General features: G+C 26.2%; 1 protein-coding gene across 2 annotated transcripts; it reads left to right on the forward strand.

The window, feature by feature from the left end:
- Window positions 1-312: 312 nt before the first annotated feature.
- Window positions 313-27118, forward strand: LOC100161816. Of its 2 annotated transcripts, none has more exons than XM_001952533.5 (13): window positions 313-801; window positions 17921-18056; window positions 18333-18537; window positions 20149-20362; window positions 21262-21375; window positions 21447-21550; window positions 21807-21934; window positions 23283-23925; window positions 24022-24272; window positions 25162-25957; window positions 26115-26355; window positions 26425-26762; window positions 26897-27118. In XM_001952533.5, exons 1-13 carry the CDS (start codon window positions 615-617, stop codon window positions 27083-27085), a joined length of 3546 nt encoding a protein of 1181 aa, XP_001952568.2. In that variant the 5' UTR covers window positions 313-614; the 3' UTR covers window positions 27086-27118. The 2 variants fall into 2 exon arrangements, with proteins under 2 accessions (XP_001952568.2, XP_029346060.1); XM_029490200.1 differs by lacking the exon at window positions 313-801 and adding an exon at window positions 2598-2774.
- Window positions 27119-27582: the final 464 nt, after the last annotated feature.

A 27582-nucleotide genomic window follows, 5' to 3' on the forward strand; every position in this document is an offset into this window, starting at 1 on the left:
TTATTCGTAAATCATGGGTACTTGAAACTTTTAAACTATATTATTAATTATTATATTAATATTTATAATATAATACACACTTCATAATGAACTTCATAATGGTATTTTGAAATGCAATCCTTTTGGCAAATAGGTGCATTAAAATCACGAACTACTACACGTAGTAGTTCGTGATTAAAATACTATCATCGCATGCTATCATTATTATTAAAATATGATAATATCATTGTATTCACGTGATCCGTGGTCACACTGATTATTATTATTTTTTACTTGATACAGACGTACAGTTGAGATAACATAACATTGCAATTTGAAACTCGCCAACGATTGTAGTATGCACTATACGCTACGGCTATTCGTAAGTCGTAGACCTTAGGCGCTGGAGCTTATATTATCGATATTCAATACTTACGTCCGTTTGCTGCCGATTATTTTTGACCGTTTTTTCGGTACCTACCTATTCAATTAATTTCTTCGTTATTTTTTGAAATTGTCCATCGGAACAGTAGGTACCTACTTCTTACTCACAAAACACGTGCGCAATTTTAGCCGTAGCACTGTGACTGTCATGAAATTAGCACTAGCACAATAATTATTGTTACCTGTTAGTAATGAATTCTGTAAAAAATACTACAAAAAAGTTTGCCAATAGAAAGTTTTACGCATTGCCCGATGATTATGTTAAAGTGACAAAATCAATACAGAAGGCCGCTGACCCGGTGAAGCTTTTAAAGTATGTGGATGAAAATGTCATTGGCAAGAATTCTACATTCTCTGGACCATACGGAAGAAGAAAAGGTAATTAGCTTAGTATATAATAGGCAACAACTTTTAATTTATAATTTAAATTGTATATTGAGTATCAAACCACCTTCCTGGACTTTTGAAGTATTCTTATTAATCTATTTAGATAATAACCTAAAATGTACTTTCTAATGTTCTCAATAATTCACTAAAATTCTAATTTTTACTCATTAAACTCATTTTAGTTTCATCTTTTTTCTCATAATATATTTTTTTTAAATAAAATATGAATGAATGTTTATCAAATTATAGGTATGTAGGTACATAGGTGCCTATATTGCCGTATGGGTATATGAATATCTTGTAAATTACCTATCGTATTCATATTTATTGTAATTTATTGGGCTCAACTTGAGCAAATTAATGTTCTTTTTTGTCTTACATGAATCAACATTTTAAATGGTAGATACCTACATCAACACCTAACCTTTATTTCCCCATAATTTTTGGAATGTACCCATTTCATTTAATTTATTAAATATTAAGTAATTACATAATATTATTCAAATATAGGTGATATAAATAAACTTCAAAACCAATGTTAAATTTTTGTATTTTGTATTTTACCTACTTAGATTGTTTAAAATTCTCAATTTTATCTCATATAAATTGTAACTATTGAAATACCTAAATATGTCTAATAAATAAATCTGTTTAAATGTTAGTATTTACCTAATCAATGAAAATCACTATTTTTGATGGTCATTTTTAATAATCATATACCTAATATTTGGGTAGTAAAATAGGTACTTACCTAGGTATATTAGGTAGGTATGTACAAATTAATAATTGACAGTAAAATGTTTATTGAGTAGGTAATATTTAAAATATTACTATTTATACTAATTAGGTAGTTAGCAAGAATAGAAAAGAAATGATAATTTTTGCCAATGAGAGACTTCATCAAGATTCACTTCATTAAGGAGATTCGATACCGTGATTTTCTGTTTGTTTAACACACGCGCGACATAATATTTTAGATGTGTTTTTTGCCAAACATATCAATTGATCTAATGAAGCGATAAGAATTCTAAAAACAGATTTGAATTTATCGTAAAGTTTATTTGAAATTGATTTTCCCATATTTTTATATTATCCCCTAGTACTAAAAATTATAAATCATATTAAAAAAAGTGTTCAAATATTGTCATATTTCAACTTTTGGAGAAGTTAAAATAAAAAATAAAAAATTGGAAAAATCGATTTCAAAGAGACATTGCGACAAATCCAAATCTGTTTTTAGAATTCTTATTGCTTGATTAGATCAATTAGTATGTTAGGCAAAGACCTATGCAAAGACCCTGTCTAAAATTGTGCCCCTTATGTGTTAGACAAAAACAGAAAATCACTGTATCGAATTCCCTTAAAATAATTAAAAATCACATTTATATGCTAATGTTATCCAATGGACAATGTAAATACCTCCTTTCTACTTTTTAGAGATAAATAACATTTAAGAATAGGTACTAAAAATTTAACTTTACTAGAAATTTAGAATCTAAAAATACACAAATTTATCTCAAAATTAATTGTACCTTTACAATTGCTTATACTGAATTTGTTGTCCTTATTAGGTATTGTTAATGTTCATGTTCACAAATGTATTTTAGGAAGTGGGTTGGTATTTATTTTAATTTTGAAGTAGGTATCAACAAATAATTAGTTTATTTTATAGGAATTATAATATTGTATAATACCTATTTACCTATATTTAATATTTTAATACCATATTACTTTTTAAAATATTTTTTTTCATATTATTACATTTTTTTGTATCTTTCACTTTAAAGTTTAAGTTTGAATGTATACTCTGTCTCAAAAGAGAACAATCACTTTTTGCACACTGTGAATGATGCGACTGACAAGTCGAGAACCACATGATCACGCTAAAACCGGGTAGTTGGTAAAGATGTGCAGCACCGAAAAAAATTTGTTGGCCGACTGATTTTTCTCTTTTGAGACAGATAGTAAGTATATTATATTTGAAAAAAATTATCATCAAATGCATCAAAATTTAAAATCTTAAATTTTGTAAACATTTTTACCTATAAGGTACTTGTGTAGTCTACGATCTATCACTACCACTACCTAGGCTAACTACCGAAAAACTTTAAAAGTGTTTACCGTATTTTACCTACTGATTATTGATTAATACCAATTTATTAAACTAAAATGTAATTAAAGTATTTTTGACGATCATCAAGTATTTTAATACCATTATATAAATTGTAATGTTGTTTTTATATCTAAAAGTAAGTTATTGTGGATCTTGGTGGATATATTTTAAAAGTTATGGCTTATTAGCATAGACATATTAAACAAATTAAATAGCTATTATAGTATTGTACCACCGCTATAATATATTGTTTATCTTAATAACAGTCACAGGTACTTTCCCATGATAAAATGAAACAAAATATAACATTTATAAGATGTAATATATTTTGGTAGATAGGAGGATACTACATGCCTATAGATTTTGGGTAGGTTGCATTTTACGAATGTAGCATACTATATGAGCACCGCCTATAAAACTTATTGTTCTAGAATTAAATATATAACTTATACTGCCCTAACTGTATAATTTTAAATTTCACTTTAACCATCCGTCATACTTAAATATTTCTTTATACATGCAAAATAAAAATACCTAGTGGCATACAGCATACCTACCATAATATGTCATAATATCATAACTGTCATTTCTTATAATTAAGGTTAAATTACTACAATGATTTATAATTTTATGTTTAAACTAAAGATGATTTAATTCATATAATTAAACCAATTAGTATTACATTCTAGAATTTTACCAGATTTTGACATAATTTTTGCGTTTTATAATTATTCACAATCAACTTACAAAATTATGTTATATCTACATGGTCATTCTTGAACAGTGAACACTTTATGTTTTATGCCCCTTAATAACAATCTTCTTTTTAATAACTTATAACATTAATTTTGTTTTACAAAAACTAGATGACCTGACTTCTGGGGTAACTCCCACTATAAAATAATATAGTAAAATTCAAAATTATAGATACCTAGGTACTTATTGTATGATTAAAATAAATTATCCATACTCCACTAGGCACATAAAATAAATATTGTAAGACATATTATATTCATCTTTTTGCTCGCAATCTGTAAGTATTAGGTTCTAGATGTCTAGATATTGTGTTTAAAATGTAATTCCACAAAAAAATGACAAACAATATAATATAGGTAATAAGCCGATAATAAAATAAATAGCCAGATTTGTGTGATTATTATATATAATGAACATAAATAGGCACAATGTTGATTATTCTATAAATAAATTGTAATGAATCTCAAAATATGTAGGATTACCTATAAATTACCTATTTAATATAAGAAGTTATGAGTTATATAAATATTAATTAAATGTAAATAACTCAATACAATGGATTAAGATATAATATCTTAGTCGTAAGTGCTCAATATAATATAAACAAACTTTACCATAATAACAATTTAAAATTGTATTTTTACTTTTTACCTATTTAAATGATTTTTTTTTATAATCATCATAACTAATAACAACTAACAAGTGGTTTAATTAACAGTAAATAGGTTCCTGCTGAGGTACCTACTTATAAATTAAAGTGGCATAGGTAGCACGTTTTATACTACATATAGTTCATATATCGATAGAAATAGAATAAATATTACGGACATTTTCCAACTAAAAAAATATACCTACTTAATATGGTAATAATTTGTAGTTTAACTACACTGAGTGGCCATTTCACTATGTGTTTATATGTCTATTTTTATTTCTTACATCTGCTGTCTCAGTTTATATTAACTCTGATTACCTATATTATGAAAATTATTTCCAGTTATTATAGATTTTAAGTTTGACTTCTATTTTTAAATACCTACTAAGCAAAGCATTTAGTATTAAAATTAACAATTATTATATTTATTTTTTGCTATCCAAACATAATTGTGCTCAAATTATTGCATAATATAACCGGAAATGACTTTGACAATGCATAAATTATTATTATTTTATTATTTATTTAATTAGGTATTATCGAGCCATGGTAAGTTATTACAGTTCTATAAACCCTGTCTATAAGCTATAACCTGAGCAAATAGCTCAACATATAATGATATTTAAACACAATGTAACCTAATTGATAAACCATACAGTAAAAATACTAAATAGTATGTTCATAGTTTTACCAAAATGAAAAAAATATTAGTGATATTTTAAATACATTTATTGGAGAAAAACAAAAAAAAACAGGTAAACAGGTTCATTTAATGAGCAACTAATTGTTAAAATGTCTGCAGTTTTATTGCTTTATTGCTTAATGTTTCATTTAAAATTATATAACTTAAAAAAAAAAATAGAGAGATATTTTGATATGTATAACAAATAATTCTAATTTCCAATCTATCGACAATTTGTGTAATTTAGTTTTTGTAATAGACAACATTAGGTACAAAAAAGGTACACTATCACAAATTTAACATTAACATCTGGTTTCTAATAATTTAGTTGAAACAATTAATTTAGTTATCAAATAACAGATTTGAACAAATACATTTTTGAATTATTAAAAAATGTATGTATTTTTCTTAGCTTAGATTTTTAAATTTTTAAAACCATTTTCGATATCAAATTATTTTGATTATTTAATTAGAATTAATCTAACGTTTTACAGTTTTATAAAATTATTTGCTTTTAAATCAATGGATCACTCTTCATTTGTTTTTTTTTTAGTTTTTAAAAATGTATTTTTTTTAAACCAGTTAATTGTGTGAACATATTATAAAAACAATTTACATTATTATAATACCCAGTTTTATTTTATTTTAAAACTAGTTTTTTTGTCGATGAGTTTAAATTACTGCTTATATTGATCAATATTTTTATTTATTTTGTTTAATAATAATTTATTTACATCTAAAATATATCGGATATTTTATTTTATTTCAGAGGGTTTTAAAAATATTCAATTTTTTAAAAAATCTGGATTTAAGTATTCGAAACAAAATATATTAAGTACATAAAGAGGCATAATAGTTTCATACTAATGTATTGCTTGTAATCTTTAAATTGATGCTGATATCAAACTATTTATAGCTACAAATATACCTATTACCTATAGTGTAAATTTTTTAAATGATATTGATAGTTAGTTAGAATTAAAATTATAAAAATGGTATATAATTTTTATATTGACTAAGCCCTGTTACTAATAATCAAGTTTAAATACAATACAAATAAAAGGTAGGTCTGGTTTCTATTAAAATTTTATCATGAATTAAGTATTACCTAGGAATTCCTTCTAAGTACTAATTCATGGTATATTTCATAAAATAGATATTTATTAAAATGGTTGACTCTGAATTTTTAAATTAATGTAAAATTGAATTTAAGCTTTTGATTTACCCAGTGAAAATGTGAATACCTACTGTATAATTTATAAATTAACTCTAAACCTCTTACCTATTTACTAAATACACTTTCAATTTGTAAATAAGTAAGTGTATTGTATATGTTATATTAGTGTTAACTAAAAAAAAGCAAATTCTAAATTGTTTAAATATGATATAATATTTTATACTAAAATCATAAAAATGCAATAGGTACCATATGTCCGTATTTAAAAATAACTACCTATTAAATATCTTTAATAATTCTTTATTAACTTTTTACTAGTTAAGAATTTGGCAAGTTATTACAATCATGAACATAATGTTAAAATAAACAATTAATTTCCTGTTATTAGCGTATACATTGTGTCAATAGGTATGTTGAATTATTTATTCTTAAATTTTTAAATAATCTGCATAACACAGACTATAGAGTAATATTTGTATTAAACAGATGTATCAATTCAGATGAATGATTTCATATTAGAATTAATTAATTTACATTATAATGGGCTAATATTTAATGCTAGAGGTGTCGTATATACATTCTAAACCACAACGCATATTCACAGTGATGTGCCCAGCAGATAGCCCCTGCTCTGTTTGTTAAACTCTTAAGGCTTGATATTTTTATTACTTCATAACTATAGTTTTAGAAAAATCATTAAAATATTAATATTATATAAAGTAGTTTAATCTACCTATAATAGTATAATATACCGGCTATATAAAAATAGAACTAATTGAAATAGCAACATTTATTTATGCACTTAAACGTTTGCTTTCAGAGTTTCAGCACTCCGTTGTCACCACCACATATTGCCAGAAAACAATAGAATTTAATAGTTCAGTATCTTCTTACTATAACTTACCAATTACAATAAATAGTTTAAAAGAGTAAAAAAAAATTGATTTGAAAATATTATCATGTAAAGAAAATACAATTTCAAGAATCACCAATTTAGTTACAACAAAAATACAAATCGATTTTGTCAAATACTGGTTTTGCCTGAAAATTCCCGTTTTTTTTAAAGTGTCTTAATTGTTGATCCTGGGACCGCCTCCGCATATTCAGTGGCCAATAGTGTTTTCTCGTTCGTTTTACCATTAGAAAGACGCAGAAAAAAATGTATATTTAATACACGTGTTTAACTGTATAAAAACTATTTAATCGCCAATAGTTTAATAATATAATAAATATTGTAGGTAGGTGGTTAGTGTGATCATTTGAATTATATTGTATAATATAATATGAACCATTGTATGGGTGTGGACGTGTGGGGTGAGTGGGTGACTGGTTATATTATTTTAATATACGGGCTGATTAAAAAACCGTGTAAAAAAATAGTGGTGATTTTTAAGAATCATATTATGGTATCCTTTCTATTTAGGTCACATGACATTGTATTTCTGAGCGAATTTCTGATCAACCCGTATTTGCAACATAATATTAATATGTGACTATGATGTAGACTTTGATATTTATTGTGTTTGCACCTACTATTCTATATGTTTTTTCCAAATATTTTTTTGTTATAAATTATAATATACAGTTTCTCCGACGATACCGTAAACAATTACAATATAATATGTAGATTAACCGATAATAAAATAAATTCAAATAATACGAGGTAATAATAATAATAATATCACAGATTATATAAAATATAATATAATCTGTTTATTATAATATGTGATAATAAGTAATAATTATATTTTATTATTATTTGAAAATTATATTGACATTGGTAACTATAATACATACGTATGAAATCATAAGATAACACCAGATCTGTGATAACTTATAAAATGTACACGAAAAATGTTATCATCTACCAATAGAATTAACTAATTATTAATTACTATGTTGATCCCGTTAGCTATCCATCACAACTTTTTATCCGTGTTTCAGATGAAGTATAATTATGATAAATCTCACTGTATCTAGGCCTTAGCTACTGTAAATTGTTTTATTATAACTAATATTTTTTAAATAAGATATTGAAAATGAATTCTGTAATCTGTATTGAATAAATCATGTTTATTGTAATTTTAAGTATGTTTTGTTTATCCAAACTAATAAAGTATACTTATTTATAGGTACTTAAAAAATGTGACCAATATATAGGGCTTATTTATCCAAATGTCTTAAGTCAAATTTTTAATTTCCATAAAAATTATGCAGTGAATATAGTATACCTACGTTGTAAAGTTTAGTTAGGAGGTCCATAAAAAGGTTTTATAGTAGGCGAACTGGTACCTATGAATATGAGAACACGTAAGCACTCGGTGACACATAATCTAACCTTATCAAACTCCGTAGCACAAAATTAAGAATCTTAAAAATGTACGTAACACAAATACTAACATAATTTTTTTTTACTGGGGATACTTTTTTTAAAATTTTTACGCTCATATAGTTAGCTAAAAAAATTATTATTTGGGGTCAAACTATCATAACATTTTTTATTAAAATATTATATTGGTTGTTCCATTTTTATTTTGTTTTATAAATAACTTAGCACCCACTTTATACATTTTAATAATATAATTTTCAAAGAGAAATTTTATTAATCGGAAAATTATGCCAGACGATATAGGTACCTATAATATTTATAAAATTACTGTATATTATGCCTATAGCACAACAAACATTTGTTAGGATTTCTTCTATATGTTTCAGGAACTTATGGTAATATTTACGCAGAGGTTTTAACAAATTTAAAGGCTTAAAAAACTTGAATCAAATTATTTTTTTTATTTAGTTGATCATTTAGTATTCACATATTTTTATTTTTAATTTGTAATCAATACGTCATTATAAAAACAATTAATATAATGACAATTCATAAGACACTTTTATTTTTAGTAACAATGTTTTGAAATATATATAATATACCTATATTTATTTATTTATTTATTTATTAGGTATACCTAGTTAACCTTAGTATCCTTGTTCCTCTCGAAAAAAGTTAATTTTTGATTTGTGAGCTCTAGTCTAAATACAATTTATAATATATTATTGTTGTTCTTAAATAATATATATATTTCCTCATATTTTTGATTATAAAAAAAAAATATTCAATAAATTAGTTCTTCTTATGGGCATAACTAATGGTTATTACTTATTAATATAGACACATATAATACATATACCTACATTTTCTTTAACACTAATTTCTAATATTAAAAAATGTCTTATTCAAATATCTTAATTCGTATTATTTTAGTAACGACGGTATTAGAATTTAATCGGTTGTTCATAATATATTATTCAGTTAATCGTAGTGCGCCTAATGTTATTAAAGTTAACACGGTTACTTTAAATATTCCAAACAATGTTCGTAGATACGTGCGAATTTATGTGTTTACAGCGAACAACTACTTCTTTATCGGAGAAATTTATTTTTCTGGGACATGAAAATAGTATTATTGACGTTTTTTCAAACTATTAGAACGAATTTATGTGTTAGCATAACGATTTAAGTGTGGGATGATCATACGCAAGGTTCTACTACATGTTATCATACCTGACCTTTATAACAAATACGTGGGGAATTGTAGGATATTATTCCGCGGTAAATAGCATTTTTCAGTTTTGTATAAAATACGGATTTTCAATAATTAAATACTAATTATAGACGATATGTAAAAAATATTAAATATAAGTACACACAATATACTTGTACTAATTTAGCTTTATGAATAAAATATATGTTCGTGATTTATTATAATTAGTAATTACTAAAAAAAATATGTGTTATTACATTTTGGAGTTATCAATCAATAATAATAAATAAAAATAATTTAAAATCGATTTGTCATTAATTTGATTTGCCTACGTTTGATCAAATTAGTTATTTTATAATTTGTATGCGTTTTCAATTTATATAAAATATATAAATAAGAAAAGCATAGGGCTGTATAGTCACGCAAATAATAGAATTAGTTATTTTTACAAATTTGATATATTTAATAACATCAGTAAATATTATTATGAGTTATGACAAATAATATGTTGTATTGCTAATGAATAGACTATCGGTCTTTCCGTGTTAATTAATAAATGTATAAGTTGGTTCAAGGGCAGAAGCCAAAAACCTTTATTAAAACGATTTATTTGTCATTTCAATTTTATATCAGTAAAATAATATTGACATAGGCTTACTTAAAATAGCATATTACAGCATATGCAACTTACAAATATTTTTGATATTCAACATAAATTATTTGTTTTTAACGTATCATTTGATATAACGATTTACATTCACATCTCGACCAGTAGCTTAGACTTAAAATAATTTTATTTTACTTAGGTAGGTTTATTAAGATATACCTATATAGCATGGAGACATTTTTTGTTTTTAAGGTAAAGGTCGACTGTTGATTAAGCTGTTTACTCTGTTTTTGCTAATCAAGGTCTATTGAGAAATTCGTTATGCATAATATTATAGATGATAAGTAAAATTGCACTATGATAATAATTTATAGCCACTAAACAGTAAACTATGGTATAGGAGTATAGGACGTTGTTTAAAATCGGACACTCGGTTATAGAATATATTATCAAGACAGTGTCACTTCAGTCACTTAAAAACAAGTTGAATTATGAACCTCATTATTTTTTTATGTACTGGGTATATTGTACCCCTATTATTTTATTGTTCGGATTAATATTTATTATGTAAGCTAATTCAAATTATGAAACATAACATTTAGGTATTTTTAAAACAACAATTTTCTTCTTAATTATTGTTTATTATCTATAATATTGATAAAATTGATTAATCTCCAAGTTTAATTTCTTGTTGTTTGTGTAGGTACACTTAATAGTTTTTTTAATCTCAAAATGAAGCATACAAATGTACTTAATATATTTAATATTGCTCTTCACCTTAAGACTTTATTTTTCAGACTTCAGAGCGCTAAATATAGAATATAATACATTAGGTCAGTGTTAATTATAATTACGTAATTTTTTGTATTTATACGTATATTATTTTGTTACTATAATTATTAATAAATGGGTAATAATACTATTCTGTGTAATGACTATAATGAAATATGTCAGATGAGCTTACAGTAATATTTTTTATAATTTTTCCAAGTAGGTGCCTAATTAAAATGTGTATAATTATTGTTAACTAAATAGTACCTGAATACGGATTTTATGGATTTAATTATTTATAAAACATTCGTATAAACTATGAAATAAAAATTAAAAATACAACATAAATGTTTCGTTCTGATCGAGAAATATATTACTTTAGAATTATATGTGTATTATTTATTTTATTGAATAAAAAATATAATTTCTTCCAAAATCTGTGCAGCCTGTTTTAACACTCAGTGCAAAATTTTCCAATACATCAGTGAATACTTAAAATTCAATTTATGCTATTTGTTTTTCATGTTTAGTTCTAGATTTAAACGTTGAGTACCTAAATCGTATTTCCTTTAATATTTTATTTTTAATATTTGAACTAGGTGAGCAAATTATTATCATACGATACGTAACTAAATTAAACTTTGTTTAGTATAGTATAATACCATATAATAGATTAAATCTATTTAATCTATTCGGTGATAATACACTGCAATTATCTACGTATACCTATAAAAATGCGCTTAGAATTTTATCTCTTTTAGTAACCATTTAAATGTATGTATTTAAAATTTGTAACGTATAAGATGCGCATACTAATATTAAAAAAAAATTAAGTTATGCGAAAAATATAAACCTTTGTATTATAATGTAATTCTACTGTTTCTGAAAACTAAATTATTTCAATGAATTTTTTTCATGACAATGTCGGTTATTCATTTATGTAGGCACTTACCTATAATGACATATATGTCTAAGTAGTAAGATTATAATAATATGTATATTGTATGTACTAGTGGGCGGTACTTACCTTTATTTTGTATTATATTATATAGTATAATAAATTGGTAATACATTTAGTATGATATTCTTAATAACTATAAACTATTTTCTTGTGTTATTGAAATTTACTTAAGAGCTTAAACAATTAAAAATTATATTAGGTAATCAATTTTTCAGTAATAGTATTTAAAAATACATCAAAGTAGGTTCTATGATAGTTTAAATAACGTACTTCAAATCATAAAATTGTAGTCTTACAAACAATTTAATTATTTAATGTTTTTACACAAAAAATTATAATAATAATAATACCATTTAATTGTATAACCTCTTTACGCCATTTTCAGATTTATTTATACATAAATATTTATATGTGTTTATATATATACACACCTATATAAAGATATATTTCCGTTTTACTTTAATGTGTATTATAATTTATTATTATTTATCTATTTACCAGATACTTAAATAAATTTAATTTCAAAATATGTATATAGGTATTGAAGGGAAATTAAAATAATATTGAATATATTTATATCATAATTCATAGTTATTAAAAAAAAATTATATGGGTATAAGTTTATTAGTTTATTATAAATAAAAAAACACTATCTATCTATTTTTTTATAAATTTAAAGATTTTTATCTATAAATAATCATTCCTGTTTTAATGTTTTTAATGCACCTACTGGATATTTAATTGAAAAAAAATCGTATTAAAATTGTCTTGAAGTATTTTCCAATAATAACGGTGTAAATAAATTGATATTAATCAATAGATAGTCAGTTTGGTTGAATTATCAATTGAACAATATTATGCATTCATTTATGTATTTTACATATAAAAACTACTGTTTTTGTATTATATAATATTCTAATTCTAATAAGTAATATTGTAAGACCGTAACAGAAAACAAATGTCTGGGTGGAGGGGGGTCTAACATTTTTTTATATGAATACTAGAAGCTTATCATTTTTACTTTCAAAATATAAAAACTCTTGTTCTAGATATTTACAAAACCTCAAATAGTCAAATCCAAATTTTGTTTTACGTGTTTCGGTAAAATTGTATTATGTCATATAATAACTTGTGTATTTTAACCTCGTAAAGGTATACGCAGCTGCTGGTGTACTGCAGGAGAATCGTTGGGAATTGCGCAGTTATAATATAACGTCCTGTGTAGATACAACAGAGGAAACTGAAAACTTAAGGTTTATGATAACATTAAAATAATTCAACTGGAATGTTTTTTTAAACATTCGAAGAAAAAATTGTGTTGTGAATTGCGTAGAATCTTTTTTCAGAAATGATTGTGCGTAAGCGATTGTCAATCTTAATAAGAAACATTGTAGAGAATGTCGTATTATTTTATTTTTATTATCAGTCGGCCGATTAGAACCATAAAAAAGATCGATGACCACTTTTAATTAATACGTAATTTATATCTATTAAAGTATAAAAATGCGATATTAAGGAATCAATTAAACAATTTATAGGGTAATTATATGTATTATGTATATGTATTATATTATGTAATATATAGGTACACTCGTTTTTTGATTTAATGTACCACATGTATATGTATAGTAGCTTAAAACAAAATCATTTAGATGAATTTTCTCAATTTTATTTATATTACATTGGTATTAAAACATAATCTATATTTTCAAAATGACAGGTTATGATTTTTTTTTAGAATTAATTTATACTTTATATTTTGTGCCTAATATCTTTTTAAATCAACGTACCTACATATTTAAATATCGCCAAGGTTGCGATTTAAGTTTTAAAATAATATGGCCGGTATTTTAGATAATATATTCTAGATTTAGGTATAGGTTTTTACCATTATATTCTATTGGTGACGATAGATGTGAACATTTTTCAAAACATTAAATAGTAAATACCTTTAATGTAATCTTGTATTCTTGTGAGGATATGGCTCCTTTTGTATGTTTATCTTAGTTAATAGTTGTACTTTTATTAACAATAAAGTAATGACTAATGAATAATAAAAATGTATTCGTTACCTATACATATTATGACCTATTAAGTATTTATATTTGGGCATTGGTTTTTAACGCTAATAAAGTACCTAATAAATTATATAACTAAAAATAAAAGTTTGGGAAAAAAACTATGGTAATGGTGGCATGGTATAGGTAGGTATACCTATATACTGTTCTACTGTAGCATAAGAAACAATGCCACAAATTATGCACATCACGGAATAAAAATGAAATACCTGTCTATATTTTATAACATATACCATATACCTATAGTTTATCATATTTCGTAAAATCATAAAAATATAATGTACTAAAATATAATATTTCATTAGTAAAAATAATAAATATACACGATATAATACGCAGTTTATTATCCTTAATTGAAATCCTTGACTCCCTTTAATTATTTACTCTTTTGATGTTTCCATGCACTTTGTAAGTGAAAATTAAAAAAAAAACCTTTACAACAATATCATTAATGAATAATTTGGCTATTTGTTTCATCAACAAATATTATAATATGTACCTAGGTATTCGCATTAAATTCCATTCAATCCAATTACATTGCATTTACATTTTATCTAATACATGTTCGATGGAACTATGGAGGACACAATCTTATTTAATTTAAAACATATGGCTGCAATACTGAAATAGGTAGTAAATACCTCTCAAGAAGTTATTGTCGTTCCCAAAAACCTCCATTTTGGTAATTTGGCATGTCACACGATTTATGAGATTTTCATATTCTAGCATCGTCAGAAATCTCAAAAATCTTGCATCATAATATAAAAATAGTATTTTTGTAATTGAAAATAAATGAAAATCTATTTTTCATTAAAATAATAATGTAATGACATCAATTGATTAAATAAAATTATCATAAGCATGCTTAATTATTCATTATATGTCCATGACTTAGATATATTTTAATATTATATAATCTTTTCGATATTTTAATTTTCAAGCAAGATAATATCTTATTATATTATATTAGGTCTGAAATATAAGTAGGTATTCTTAATTTTGAATTAAGGTATTCTTATTCTTAATTTCTTAAAAAATAAAATATCGAAAAAACCCGTCGCCTAAGCACAAACAATGTCCCCACCTATATGTCGTCAATTCAGCTCTATAACAACACAAAATTGGTTCTTCTGAAGTCATTGGATATTTTTACGCCTGTAAGATGGAGACAACGCATGCATGGGTAGCGTCTTCTTAAACATTATTTAGTGGCCCGTGGTTCGTACATTAAATTTTAGTGAACCATTGAATCAATCTTTTTATACAACCCGGCATATTATTATACATCTATACTTTAAAACAGGAGTCAGAATGCTAGATTGGAACTAAACGGAAACGGTTCAATAGATGATCGGGATGACGGAATTTATTAATTTTTAACAGCATTTTGACGGATTCCAAAACGTTTGTACGTAAATTTTAAAAACATGTGGTGTCTATGTTATAATTGAATTTTCTGTTTATTCCGTTTATAGTTTACTGGTCAGCGTGTATCATTAAATAGATATGCGAAAATAATTTTTATTTATTTTTATTAAAAGTATTTTCGTGAATTCATGATTAAACATTATAATTAAAACTGGTTTGCACGCGTTCAATGTCTATAATGCCTAGGTTTCGGGTTCATTTTTCTGAAATTTTTAATGTGATTAAAGTTAGAATTGTCCGTCAAGTGGATACCATACATAATATAATATGTACACGAATCAGAAAAGGGTGTTTAATTCAGTCAATTTATAATAAGTATAATATTAATTTACAATAGGTCACTCTTTTATGTGCCGGTAAAAAGTATTTATTACATGGTTCCGTTCTTATGATTTGGTGGGTAAGGAAAAATAGGAGTGAACATTTGTTGTATTCTATCAATGAAATATTGCAGTAGCGCGAGAACCGCAAGATAAGCTATAATAATAACGTATAATGTGTTTAGATAATCCCTTTTAGATTATGAGTGAAGCGAGGCGTATGACGTTTGGCTTGACAACAATGTGTGTTTATTTTTTTTGTTTATCATCACGTTTTGGAGCAAATATTTTACTTCAATTTTCAAATTTGACTGTTTTTTTTTTTAGCAAATTTGAATTAATTCATATTCTTGAGGGTCTGAAAAATAAGGAAATTTCAAATACTTATCTTAATAATAAATTGTGAATATCAACGCAACACTTGTTTTCCAAAATCTATTTGGTTTATTTATGTAGTTCATAAACCTTATAGATAAAATGTATTAAATATTATTATTTATTTAAATTGTTTTTTGTTCTACTTGATATTTTTATAGATGTTTGAAATGTTTCAATGTTACTTTTATGATTTTATTAGTTTTTTTTATTGTTTCTCAGTTAGTCAAAAAACTTGAAAATTTAAGATTCTTAGATTTGTCGTAAGTTATTCTGATAGGTACATCTATTATTACTGCAGTTCAAAAAAATCAAAAACACACCTCAAAAAGCTTTTACATTATTCCTGAAATACTATTTGAGTTGTTTAGGTATATAATTTAAAAAAAAAATATTGTAGGGACTAATATTTTCGACATTTTGCATATTACTATCAATCATTTTCTATACACGATTAAGTATTCTAAATACACGTTTCCTGCTATCTACTCGTATATATGTATCTGATATATATATATTTACAACAAGAACACCTCATTTAACTTATTCTACGGTATACGTCGGTATGTGTCATATTTTGGCAAACATTTTAAATTAAATCAACTTTCTGTATTAGAAAAATGTATTAAATTATACACTAATAACATAAATTCATTACAATAATTATCCTTTTAAATATATTATGCTGATCCCCCACCCGTCTCCTTCGCTCATAGTTGTTCTTTCGTGTACAATGATTTATCATTAATTTCAATCTTAACACATTCATTAATTTGACCTACTCACAAAATCAAGTATACTGCAGAGCAAGGTCTCTATATTTTTTTGATTTTCCCCACTTTTTAAAAGATATCTCAATTTTTTTTAGTTATGTATATTTACTATTTTTGATGTGTATGATTATTTTACGATTTTTTTAATATTTAGTTTTAACTTGTAACCATAAAGTTACGTACCAAAAAAGTTTTTAGTTGGCAAGGAAAACTGCACAATACATTATATAAATGATATGAATGATATGATTAAATTTGTTATGCAATTAGTTTCATTTTCACAAACAAATTGAATGTATTCATCAAATCTAACCATTTATACAATAGTAGTTCATTCAAAGTTAATTTACCTTTTACCTTATGTTTAGTTCGTATCATAATATGATAATATTTTTTGTAATGAAATAGTTTCATACAATTTAGTTATTTTGTTATCGTAATGCGTATAAAGTATTATATTTTTGGTTAACAAAATAATATTGTAAAACTAAATAATTTACCCAATATATTTTTTATTTACTTTATTATACTCGTATAAACTATAAACTATAAACTATACCGATGTTTGAAGGTTAAAATTATTACTTATATAATTATGCTAAACGGCAAACATAGGTACTAAAGTTACATTATACAACTGTTACAGCTATAATAAATACATTTTTATTAAACTACTCTGTTTAGGTACATCGTATTTATAATTTCCACAATTTTTTATACAATTTATACCCAACGCAAATATACTTCTACGACGTATACGCTCTATTGAATTATGTGTTCTGCAAAGGCGCTCATCGTCTTAAATGACATGAGTAGACATTCTGTGTAAACATAATATTACTAAATATGTTATGTTTGTTTGTCTGTTTATTTAGTTGTGTATTGTGACTACGCAGCTTCTGGGAAATCGCTGCAATTTATTGAAGACTACATACTTAAAGAAGTATTACCCGTCTATGGTAACACGCATACGACAACGAACGTCACTTCGCTTCAGTCTACTCTATACAGGTAAAAATATGTCCATTATAATAATTGACACTGAGTATCATAATATATCTGTTCGATTCCATTAAATATAAAAGGAATACACCCTCTGTATATTATATTGCATATTTGCATGTCTGTATAGCGTTCAGTAAACAATTTGTTTACGGATTATAATATGACAATGGTATTTTTTGGTTTTTCGATAATAATATTAAATTCCCTAAAGGTGTTTCTTATTGGGTAAACAATCATTATTTAAGCTAAATTTAAAACGTTATCATTATTTTTTTTTCATAGACACGAAGCCCGAGATATTGTCCGTAATGCTGTCCATGCTTCAGAAGACGACGCGGTTATATTCGTCGGAAGTGGATGTACCGGCGCCGTTCACAAGTTAATACACGCGATGGACTTCGCTTCTGACGAAATCAAACCAATAGTCCTGGTCGGTCCTTATGAACACCATTCGAATTTATTGCCTTGGAGAGAGATCGGTGCTACGGTTAGTACTCGGAATAGCAGCCTGCTCGGTCTGGCGTATCTTTCAATCTTTGTATATAATATCATTTATTATATATGATAATAATAATATTATATCCGATGATATATACGGAAGTAATAATATTGTTTGTCTTATGCCATAAATTGTTTCATCTCTATACCGCGTATTTTACTCGCTGAATTTTAATTCGATTTCGACAACCGTGAAAACACGTACTATATACAATATAAATAATATGTCCTGATTTCGTTGACGAAGGTTTCGATGTACATCTATAGATAATTAGATATCTGATATTGCGGTCATAAAGAATAATATAGTCTAAGCAGTGTTTGGAAGGAACGAGTTCCAAAAGGAACGGATTCCTGGAACGAATTCCTTTTTAAGGAACGGCACGATGAACGAATTCCTTTTTATAAAAAAAGAACGAGAAAATGAACTAGTTCTTTTTTTCAAGGAAAAATAACAAAATTGTTCGTTCCTTTCTAGTTCCAATAATTTATACAGATAAGTATGTAAATAATTGAAATTAAGATATATTTTTTTTAAAGTGTTTAATGTATTTTGCTAATTAGTGATCGTTATCGACTATCGACCTTATACAATCGATATGCGTTGGCCAACAATTTAATTTTAAAGAAAACCTCAAAATAGAATTATAAAATATGAACGTACTTGTATATTATATTAGAATTAAAAACTAAAGAATTATGCATATGAAAAAAAAACATTAATGATTAAGTAAGAATTTTTATTTTATTTGGAACTAAAAAAGGAACTCGTTCATTTTCCAAAGAAACGACAAAGGAACGAATTCTTTTTTTTTAAGGAACAAGGAACGGAACGAATTCCTTTTTTTTTAAAAAGAACGAGGAACGGAACGAATTCCTTTTTTTAAGGAACTTGCCAAACACTGAGTCTAAGTGATTATTTTAATGTAAATCAAGTGTATGGCCAATTTGCTTTAGAGGAATCACTCTGTGGAGTGTAATAGGCGTTTAGTAGTGGTATATAATAGTTCATTTCGTCATAATAGAAGCTATTTTATTATGAGGACAACTCCGGTATTTGGTAATGAAATAAAATATATAACCTTGGTTAAGAATAATATTTTGTTTCTTCAGTTTGCGCCTTGACGGTCGTGTCTAAAACAACATGTTTCTTATTATACTTGTTGCTCCAGTCGTTGTCAAATAATAAAGATTACGACTTGGCGCTATTTCAATCGTGTAAAATATGTATTATGATATTTGATTGCACGCCAAAATGTCTGTTTTTCGATTGATTAGAGCTGTTGTCTTGTTTCCTTCGAAAATGTTTCCTGTATACGAATCGTAATTTAGATGTCAAAATATATATAGTTAAATAAAAAAAAATTAACATAAAAGAAATATTAGAATATATTGGCTTAGAATATAATGTCATCATAACACCCTAAAAATTCGCCAAAGAAAACAATTTACTTATTACCTATTATTATTATTCCACTATTTAATAATTGTTTAAAATTTAATATAGTTCTAAATTATAATTGCGGTCATTTTATTTCCACTTTTAATTATTATATCAATCAGTGATAAGGGATTTAAAAATTATTTGTTAACTTCTTAGGTCATACGCATAGCGGAAACTAAAGAAGGTTTTATCGATCTCGTCGATCTCGAAAATAAACTTCGATTGTATCAGACAGTTAGTCCAGCAGCTCAAGTGGTTGGGTGTTTTTCTGCCGCCTCCAATATTACCGGAATACTCGCCGACGATATTGCCACCACGTTGATTTTACACCAGTATGGTGCATTGGCATTTTGGGATTACGCATCTGCAGGTAATGAATAATGATTATAGTCATTGTAAATTTGGCTTTTAAAAAAATATATATTTATAGATTCTGAATGGAATGATGCCGCTAACGGCCTTAAGGTCTTGTGATTTATATGTTTATATTTTTATACTATTTCTATTTAAATTTTATAACCGTGTAAATATTTACAATAACTGAAATAAAAAAAGAGAATATTTCATATTATAGCACATAATTCTGACGTGAATCAACTATTAATTGAGTATAAAACACTGTTCTGCAATAATTGTTGCAAATATATTTTTTTCAAATAATCGTAATTTGTGTTTGTTAACTTGTTCCCTTTAATTTCACATAATTTTAATTTTTAACTAATCTTATATTAGTATATTTATTACAAAATAGGATACGGGCCAAAATAAAAGAACAATAGGTATAATGACCAAATGAATACAAATAAAGTAAACACAATAATAATATTAATTCCTTTACATCCAATAAAAAAATTATTATTATTATATTATTGCACTGTAAATTGTTACTTATACTTTTTGGAAAAGATCATCTTCAAAATTTAACTATAGGCTATAGTTACAACAAAGCTATATATTATTACATTTTATATTTTTAAAACACACATGTATTAAATTGTTTATGGGTTTTTAAAAATTACTTAACCAATATACCTAGTTATTTCTTTTAAACAATGAATTAGTCAATAACAATAAATAAGTAATTAGCATAGACATTATTTAAATAATAAGTTATAACTTAAAGTGTTTATGGTGATAAGAAATCTTCAGAATCGTTATTCGTACACAAAATGATAATATTGTTTGTAAATTGTAACCTACACCATATCCTAATTTAGTAGTAGTATTTAATGTAATAATGTTTATTTTTTATGAATTTTTTTTTTATAGCTCCATACGTGGTTTTGGACATGAACCCTTTGTTTCCGGCTAATGACCAAGCCGTTTATAAAGATGCCATATTTTTCTCTGGACATAAATTTGTGGGCGGAATACAAACACCAGGTTTGAAAAACTATTTGAATACATATTTTATTCATATAGTTGTTTAATAAAAAGATTTATGGACTGTACAGGTGTATTGGTGGCCAAAAAAAAACTGTTCAAAAACAAGGTGCCAAATGGCAGTGGTGGCGGTGCAGTATTTTTTGTCTCAAGAAAAGATCACAGATACTTAAAAGTAAATATAGTTAAGTTAGGTTGTGTGTACATAGGTAGACACCTGGGGGGGGGATTGGCCCACTAGACAATTTTAAGGCCTCCTCCCCAGATTGTATTGGATGTATATCAGTGGAATGTGTAAATAGTAGTCAAGGAGCAGGCCACTTTACTTTATATAATGCTAGCCTACCCTCTCAAAAAAAAAAAAAAAAAAATACCCAGTTGTCTACCTATGGTGTATATGCCTCTCTAAGATATATGTATACCAATTCTAGGATACAGAATTGCGAGAAGAAGGTGGTACTGGGGCTATTGTGGAATCTGTACGTTTGGGTTTAGCGTTACAGCTCAAACAAAATATTGGGGTACCATTCATTATGGGCAGAGAAGAAAAAATTACCAAGTAAATAATACATTACAAAATATGTTACTAGGTACTATTTATTATTTTTGATACTAAAATTAACAATATTAAAAATATTAGCTAAATGCAATAAGTAATAATTGTCGAACAAATGTTTTTTCCCACAAATTGTTTCAGTATTTTTCACATTTTACCAGTGTCATACAAATAATACTGGCTGAAAATTTAACTATAAAACTTGTTTAGAAATCTGTTATGTACTCATGTATACAAATATACAACACTCAAATAGATAATACATTAAAGATATCGAGCTGTTGGGAAACCTAACAATCTCATTCAGTTTACAAATTATTTTTTTTTTAGTTATCAAGGGTTTTCAAAAATAAACTGCGTTGTACACTATGTAGACAATATTATAATTTATTTACAAATGTTAACAATACTATGCACTAAAAGCCATGTATAAATATAATTATATAATAATTTTACTTAGATCTTAGTGCCGTTTTAATTATTTAATGTTACATTTGTTTTTTCCATCATATCTTAGATTTTTCTAATTTTAAATTATGATTTAATTAAGTTTGTTAGTATATATATGCTCTTAACAACTTCTTAAAATTAATAATTTATTATAAGAATACAACTATTAATTCAGTACAGTTCTCTTACTTTTAAATACTTAGATTTAAAAAAAAATAGTTAACTACTGAAGAGTATTAAAATACTAATGTAAATTGTGAAAATGTTAAAAGCTTAAACTGATAATTTTTACTAATAACTATAACAAATATTTAAAATAATTAATCTTTCACCAATCCTTAAATTATGTATTTAATAGTTTTAGATTTTCATACAATTAAATCTCATTTTTATTAATTGTAAAATGGATAAAGTATACTTTAAGCAATACTTCATACTTATAGAATATTAAAAGAACTATCCTATTTATACACATTCTAGAACTATGTGCAATAACTTATAGGTGTGGTTATGCCAGTTATGGTTTGTTATTTTTGAAAAGTGCATATTATTGTCATCGTGTATGTTTTAAATGACCTCTAAAAACAATATCACTAACATATTGGTAGTATTATTAAAAACATTATAAGTTAGTCATGAATTATTATGGTATGTGATTAGAATAAGAATTAAATATTAGTATACTCGTAGGTATGTATAAATAAATAAAATAACTTTTTAATTTGTACGTACAAATTTTTATTTAGTTTAAGTTTAAATAAATTAATACTATTAAATATCTGTGATCTTGAATTAAGTACAAAAAAAAAAAATGGAGTTATTTAACACCAATATTTTAATCCCTGTTTATTATCAGCTAATATTATAAAGTAATAATAAATCTCGTATTTTTTTATTTCAGAACGGTATTATGTTTTCTGCAAACCATGCCAGAAATTATAGTCTTAGGCAATTGCTCGCAAACGGTGAGACGGCTCCCAATTTTTTCAATGTTGGTGCGCCATCCTCGCGGTGCATTTTTGCATCACAACTTTGTTTGTGCCATCCTGAACGACGTCTTTGGTGTACAGGCTCGTGGTGGCTGCGCTTGTGCTGGACCTTATGCTCAAGATCTCTTGGGTATCAGTGACGATCTGGCCATAGAATACGAAAACATGTTACTAGAAGATGACCGTCTGGACCGCCACCACCTGCGCCGGCATGAAGAACATTCCCCGTTTGAGATGCTGAGGCCCGGTTTTGTCCGTATATCTTTGCCGTTCTTTATGTCTGATAACGAAGTATCATATGTACTTGAAGCCCTGAAAATGGTGGCCACCGAGGGCTGGAAACTGTTGCCACAATATACACTGAATCCAGAAACAGGTGAATGGAAACACCACACAAACAATGTTTTCCGTGATCGTAAGTGGTTGGGATCAATTCGATACACTGACGGTAAACTAACAGTGCCGGAACGTAAGATATCAGTACAAAATACGTGTCCTGCTGACTACGCTGAATGTCTAAAAACGGCAAGAAACACATTTAACAAAGCGAGAAAAGTAAGTTTTTTGATTGTGATAGTTTTATTTTTTATTAATAACAAACAATAATATTTATATTAATAATTGTTCATTTTTTTATTCTATCTTTTATAGATGGCAAAACGATTTCCATTGCCAGATCAGAGGAGTATGTTTACAGAAAAAGCTGAGAAGTTACGTTGGTTCATGTTGCCGAGTGAAGCCCAAGACTTATTGTTGGGACATTCGTCTAGCCATATTAAACAACGTGTTCCGTTTTCACCAACAATCTACTATGGATCGCCTCGAACTTCTGAATCATCAAATGTTTCTACTCCAAATTCATCTTTAGCAAGATACAACAGTCTATCTGCTCTAGATCATAGGTATTGTTTTATTTATATGTTAGTATAGTGTTCCTCATATTATGTAAAATGAATATTGCCTATTTAAGATTAATCTTGCCTAATTTTATAGATTATCCATCAAAAAGTTACTATTATGAATGGTTAATCTGTACCCAATTACCCAAATAATCATAACCCCAATCTTTTTAATAAAGACAATAATGAAAAAAAATAGAAAATAATTATTTGCTACTCAGTAACAATTATACAGAATATAGTTTATCTCATCAAATATAATCAAAACAAATACAGATATAAAATATAATTTTATTTGGTACTTAACCCATTAACGCCGTGCTTTGCCATATGTCAACATACATTTTTTACAATAATTTTTAAGATATAACATGTTATGTTTTTGACAAAATGTTGGTTAAAATTGTAAATAAAAAAATTCCGGCGCTAATGGGTTAAGTTAAAGTATTTAAAATGTTTTTTGATGTTTTGGAATCAATTCTATTTTTCATGAACATAATATAAATTAAAAAATAATTACAATGTACTAAACATAACATAAAAATGATCATATATTTTATTACATCATTACACGATACCTCATTAATGATTTATTATATTATGTAACATTCATTATATATTATTTCATATTATATGCGTACTATGCTGTGCAACTTTTACTGTTAGATTTAATCGTGTAAGAAATTCCCAGGCTGCATCATGTTATGTTTTCATAAAAATCATATAGTTTATAATTGATAAACAAAATAAGTGTAAGACTGATAAATAATTTTACTTATTTGTACTTATTAGGTAGATCAAAAATAAATAACTCTTAAAACCAAATTACATTTTAAATTTATTATTATTCAATCTATCTTTTAATTAAATAATTGATTTTTTTTGTTTTTAGTTTATCCGTTCGTGTGAGATCTTCGAGTGGTAGTTCAGATATGTTACTGCCTAAAAAACACTTAAGTCCTGTTGGATTAGTTTCTCAAAGAGAAAGATGTTATAGTTTAGGTTCAAATCCTGATCAGTTTAGAAGGTTACGTGAACGACAGTGTTCGTGCAGTAGTCAAACTGAATTAAGTGATTCTGAATCACGTGCATCTTGCAATGATATACAACATGATGAAAGTATCCAAGCTTATGTACAAGAAATGACAAAAGAGTTTGTTACAGAAATCAAATCTGAACTTCGCGAAGTTATAGCTACTGTTGATAATGCATTGTCAGAGAGTTCAGAAAGTTTGAATGTTATAGATAAGCATAATAACATTTCCAAAAGTGTTCGCAAAACTATACCTAGAAATAACTCTGTTCCAGTAATAACTACCACACCATGTCAAAATGGCCTTGAAGAACAAGTCATCACACGTTTGTCTGAATTTGCTTCAGAAATGAAATCGGAAATACATGATATGGTAAGCTCTGTTTTAGCTTCTTCGTCTTCTTTGTCGGATGAGAACACAGACACCATAATGGAAAAAGAAACAGATTCAGAGAGTGACAAAGAAAACAATTTAAAACATCCAAATCTTAGCTCAACAGATAGTGGTATAAACATTAAGACAGAACCCATTGAAACTAATTTGAAAAAGTTTAAATCTGAATGTATTGTGAAAATGAATTATGAGAAAAATGTAGATTTTGCTGTGGCTAGGTGGTATTGTCCAGCAAAGCCCATTTGGAAACCAACAATTGAAGTAAGTATTTGACATTAAAAATATAATTAACCTTTGAATGTTATTTCAGTAGTTGTATTGTATTGGAATACCCAAATACATATCATAACGAATAACTATTATGTTATGTAAAATGTAAACAAAATACAAAATTTAATATTATACTTTTAAATTAAAGGCTATTAGAGAATTTAAGATGATTCGAGATGGAGATCGTATAATGGTTTGTTTATCTGGTGGAAAAGATTCACTATCATTACTTCATACACTTCATCAGTATCAATATTATGCTTCATCAAAAGGTATACATTTCACACTGGGAGCTGCTACAGTTGATCCTGGCAGTGCGGCTTATAATCCTAAGCCTCTTATACCATACTTAAAAGCATTAGGAGTTCACTATTTATATGAAGAACAAAGTAAGTAGTTTTATAACTGAATAAGCGTATACTTAATATATAAATAAATGTACATATATTTGTTGACAGAGATTCTTGAACAAGCTGCTTCTGCTGAGTGCCGTTCAATTTGTAGTTTTTGTAGTCGTATGAAACGAGGACGTTTATACTCTGCTGCACGATCAAATGGTTATAATGTTTTAGCTCTTGGTCAACATTTGGATGATCTGGCTGAGAGTTTTTTAATGTCGACATTTCATAATGGCCGATTGAGATCAATGAAAGCTCATTATGCAATCAACGAACGTGATCTACGTGTGATTAGACCATTTGTTTATGTCAGAGAAAAAATGTTGCGTCAATTTGCAGAGACTAAAAAATTACCCGTCATCTCAGAAAATTGTCCTGCGTGCTTTGAAGCTCCCAAGGTAGATACTGGTGTTAGTTAAAAAAATTTTACTAAATGAAGGAAAAAAGTATTTTAATTTTAAATTAAATGATTAATGATTGTTTTAATGTTTTCTATTAAGGTTAATACAAAATTTATATTTCATGATTTTAGGAACGCCACCGAACAAAACAATTACTTGCTCAACAAGAAATATTGTTCCCGCACTTGTTTGCATCATTACGCTCAGCTTTACGGCCCTTAATTAGTTTTCGGCAAACAGGCGAAGAAACCAAGGCATACCATCGCATGACTGGATTTATCGACTATCAATGTGAAAAAGATTCAGAAGAAGAACCATGACCATTCTAACAACCAAAAATGACTTAAAATAGCCTAATTTACCATTATTTTTTTTCTTACTATGACAATTTACAATAATTGAAGACATTTGAAATATTTCCTCCATGTTTGTTTGTTATAATTATTATTTTTTGTTCTTTTATTTATTTATTTTTTCGTTAAGTTCTATAATACTTGTAAAATAGGGATAATTATTATTTTAACGAAAGATCTTGGTAATATTTACTTATATCTAATTTATAATTATAATAAATAGGTATAGACATGCAAGTTATTTATTTACGGTACCTACTTGTATGTTTTCAATACAATGTGTAATGCGTGTAACCATTTGACACTATTGAATCATCTTAATTGCATACCTACCTTTAAAAGTGTATAATGGTTTTATTAACCTATCGATTCAAAAGATTTTTAATTATTGATAAAATAATTTATTGTTATTTTAATTAAATTACCATAAATTAATTTTATAGATATTCGTCAAAATTAATTAT

This window comes from Acyrthosiphon pisum, chromosome A2 (genome assembly GCF_005508785.2).
Source record: "Acyrthosiphon pisum isolate AL4f chromosome A2, pea_aphid_22Mar2018_4r6ur, whole genome shotgun sequence".
Classification (NCBI taxonomy): Eukaryota; Metazoa; Arthropoda; class Insecta; order Hemiptera; family Aphididae; genus Acyrthosiphon; species Acyrthosiphon pisum.